Source organism: Macaca thibetana, chromosome 10, assembly GCF_024542745.1.
Source record: "Macaca thibetana thibetana isolate TM-01 chromosome 10, ASM2454274v1, whole genome shotgun sequence".
Taxonomy (NCBI): Eukaryota; Metazoa; Chordata; class Mammalia; order Primates; family Cercopithecidae; genus Macaca; species Macaca thibetana.
This window is the reverse complement of record NC_065587.1, coordinates 94,571,186-94,574,951: the sequence shown is the minus strand read 5'-3', so window position 1 is coordinate 94,574,951 and position 3,766 is coordinate 94,571,186. Positions and strand designations below refer to the sequence as shown.

At 50.6% G+C, this 3,766-nt stretch overlaps 1 protein-coding gene across 1 annotated transcript; it reads right to left on the bottom strand.

Moving 5' to 3' along the window:
- Nucleotides 1-366: 366 nt before the first annotated feature.
- LOC126929835 (uncharacterized) lies at nucleotides 367-2,412 on the bottom strand. Its single transcript, XM_050746502.1, has 2 exons — nucleotides 1,293-2,412; nucleotides 367-663 (listed from the first exon to the last, which is right to left on the bottom strand). The coding sequence occupies exons 1-2, from the start codon at nucleotides 1,499-1,501 to the stop codon at nucleotides 444-446; spliced, it is 429 nt and encodes a 142-aa protein (XP_050602459.1). The 5' UTR covers nucleotides 1,502-2,412; the 3' UTR covers nucleotides 367-443.
- Between the last annotated feature and the right edge of the window lie 1,354 nt (nucleotides 2,413-3,766).

The window sequence follows — 3,766 nt, the reverse complement described above, 5'->3', positions numbered from 1 at the left end:
CTTTGAAAATAAATAACAATTTGGGACAATGGGGACAGTTAGCTGATGCAGCACAGGTGAGCAGTTCTTTTGTGTCCCTGAGGACACAATTCCCAGGAGGCCGCCTGTGGTCTCCTAGGACAAGTGTGTGGGCATCCACAGGCTGCAGTTCCACCTTTCCCTTCCCTGGACTCTCAGGAAGACAGGAGTTCTGGATTCAGCTGAACTGAGTTCAAGTTCAGGCCCTGTGACTCACTGGCTGTGGAATTCTGGGTGAGTCACTTACTCTTCTTGAGTCCCATATCCTCCTTGGTAAAAGGAAGAGGTATAGTTATTGTTAGGTTTTGAAGGCAAGGCGAGGGTTAAAGAAAGACAAGACAGTTGGCAGCTTCAACAGCAACTTCTTTATTGCCAGCAAAACCCTGGGGAGGATTAAACCAGCTTAGTGCTGGCACAACTGCCGCTCACAGGCTGGGGTAATCTTGGGACTGGGACGGCGGGGTCCGGGCGGTAGAGCTTGTTGCCCAGCAGGATATGGCAGGGATGTTCCTGCAGACAGACTGTGGAGCCTTTGCCCGGGACGATGTGATACGGATGTTTCTGCAGTAAGGCAGACAGGAAGGATGTTTCTCATGGCCCGAGTTCCCATGGAACGTTTCACTCTGACCAGGGTCTGCAACATGGCTGGAGGTTTACAACATGGTACAGGTTAGACTAACAGTAACATCTCCCAGGTAGACAGTTCTGCAAAGTAAACTTCCCTTGAACATCTACACTCTACCAGACATGGTGCTGGGACCCAGGTCACAGGAGGAACAGGACAGATGAGGTCCCTGCCATCCTGGTGCTCATGTCTGACACAGGAAGCTAATAGGTCATAAGACCAGGTCAGATGCTGGTGGTAATGAAAGACATTACCAGAGTGAGATGAGCTAGAAAGAAATGGAAGGAGCTGTTCCAAACACAGTGGCAGGTGGAGACCCCTCCAAAAGGTGACTTTTGAGCAGAAACCTGAGAAATGCCCGACCAGGGGAAAACCTAGGGTAAGGTCCACAGACACAACTGCTGTGGAAGGGGAAAGTGTGTCATCATCCAAAACCAAGGGCAGAGACCCACAAAACTGCACTCATATGGAGCAGAGGGGCCTGCAGGGAGAAACAGGATTCTGCTGTTCATGTGGGTATCTGCTTCCCAGCAGGAATGGGGACCATGCAGGATAGAGGGGCTAAGTGAATCCTGGGCTGTGGGGTTACGGGAGCCGGTGCTGACTCACTGTTGGAGGTGAGCCACAAGAGGAGGCTTAGAACCCCTACCTGCAGCCTCTCCAGTCTAATAAGGAGATTGTAGTGTGGTCAGTGGCGGTATCCGGAGACCGTTGAAGGGCACACGGAGTGATACCTCCTCTGGCCTCCACTCTCAGCTGCAGATTTTCCGAGTTCCTGGAACAGCTTCTCCGTGGCCCCATCAAAATGGAGGGTGGTGACAGCACCCACAAGATGCTAACACCAGGGCCCTGTGCCATACCACCTTGTTCCCTTGGCCCTGCCCAAACCTTTGTAGACAGCTTTTTCTTAATGACCCTTCAGTCGCTTCAAGGTCCCTGCCAGCACCTGACTGCCACATTCCCCAGAGGGACCAGGCTCCTCGGCACAGGAGCTGAGGTTTCTACAGGCACAGAGGAAACACTGTCCCAGCTGTTGGAATGGAGTCAGGAGTGGAAAACAGAATGCTTGTTCTCAATGCTCAGACTTACCAATTGTTTCATTTCATCGCACCAAGGCTGTGTGGCATTTTGAAATAGAATTAGTAATCTACATAATTACAAATTATGTTCTTAAAAGAAGCTGCTCAGTGCCATGCCTGAAACAAGGTGAAACTCCATGAGGAGATGTGTGAGAAGCCAGGGTGCCATAGTTACAAACCAGGACTCCAGGTGCAGACTGCTTGGTTCAAACCTGGACCAGTGGAATGAATTTTCGCAACTCTCCGTATTGCTCTTTGCCCCAGTTTTTCCATCTAACAACTAGAAGTAAAAACAAGGTTATTGTGAAAATTAAATGAATTGAAGTAAGCAGACAGTGTCTAAAACAACACCCCCAGTCACACGGTCAGCACTGAGCATGTTTTTCTTCACTACTCTTAATGAGGTAAGAGTGAGTGCACGGGCAACACCCATGAGCCTGGGCTTTCTATGGCATAGGCATCAGAGATCCCACTTTTGAGGTCCTGCATACATTCTTTTGACGCTGATAAGGGAGGAGTCTCATGGGTGAGGAGCAAGCAACCACATTGGGGCCAGACAACCCATGGTCAAAGTTGAACTCCACCACTGTTCAGCTGGGTGATTCTGGGCAAGTGACTTTCCCTCTCATGTTCCTTTTCCATAAAAACTCTACGACAGTAATTCGACTGCCATTCCTTCCTTAGGGTGCGAATCTCAGGAAACACCGGTACAGCCGTGGGGAACAGAGACAGAAAAGGAATGCAGCAGTTAACGGGACCTTCATCAAGAAAGTTTCCACTGTGGCAGCCAGGACTCAGCCCTGCCAGGTACCTCCGAGAGACAGCATAGAACACGCGCCTCAGAGTCATCTCACCCAGAGCAAGGGAGCTGGGGTATTTATCCACTGATACCCACCAGTCAAACCTCAGGGACCCTTCCAAGGTCATGATTCCTCCAGAATGTCCTGCCTGCACTGCAAGGGTCAGACCTGGGGTTGAGGGCAGGGCCCCTGACAGCACCTCCAACAATGAGCAGGAACACAGCCTGGTGTGGGGAGTTTCAGTGAGTCACTGATTCCAACACACACACACACATACCTTCACACACCACACTCTAACACCAACACAGTGCATATGTATGTACACATACATGCATACATGACTGTTGTCCACTTAGATCCTGGTGACTCCATGGGATAGACGATAAGGCAGGAATCAGAGGGAAGAGCAAAATTAAGGGGAGTGAATGTCTTAAGACCAAAATGCACATTGAGGCAGAAAATCAAGGGGGAAGAGGAGTGGTCTGGACACCAAATGCCTGCTGGGTGGCACCTGCTCTACACACACTGTCACTAATTCTCCAAGCAGCCTCATGAGGTAGAAGAAATTCCCCTCAATTTACAGATGACAGAAACCTAGTTAAGAAAAGAAAGCTGATTTTACCAGTGTCTCAGCAAGTTAGTGGGTGAAGGTATGGACTCCCAGCTCTCTCTGTCCACAAAGTCTACAAATTCTCCCTTGTTAGGCAGGCTGGATACCGGGCTCTGCTTCTGGACTCTGCTCCTTTTTCTGCTAGGCAATCATGGCAGAACTGGCAGAAACGTTATGTCCCTTCACCACCTGGAGCAGAGCCAATGAGAGGGGCTGGGGAACAGGCCATGAGGCCCTGCACCCTCCATTCATTGTCTTCAGGATTGCGATCCCTCAGAACTCTTGCACCACGTGGTGGCAGCACTCTCAGTGTCTGGGTGTCTTCTGAGGTTGTACAGGATGCAGTGGAGGCCACTGGCTGTGCTGTCATATCCTAAGTGGCAGCCACCCAGTCTTGGGCTTCTTGGCTGCTTCAGCACCAGAGGTTGGACAGTGCCCATGCACTGAGGCCCTCAGGAGAATGCGAGGGAAAGGAAAGGCAGCATGGAGAGATGTAGGGTCCATCCACCATGTCCCTGGATGGAAAGACTCCTGTTCCCACAGTAGTTCCCACACCGGGACCACGATTGGCACTCATAAACATGCCAGCCTCCATTTATATTTCCTTGTTTGACAACTCCTTCCCATTTTCATC

What these genes read in the sequence shown, in the direction of transcription:
- LOC126929835 (XM_050746502.1), bottom strand. Translation starts at nt 1,501, where the DNA reads ATGGCACAGGGCCCTGGTGTTAGCATCTTGTGGGTGCTGTCACCACCC. An exon ending in TTAGACTGGAGAGGCTGCAG is followed by an intron (nt 664 to 1,292) that starts GTAGGGGTTCTA and finishes GTAAACCTCCAG; the next exon opens with CCATGTTGCAGACCCTGGTC.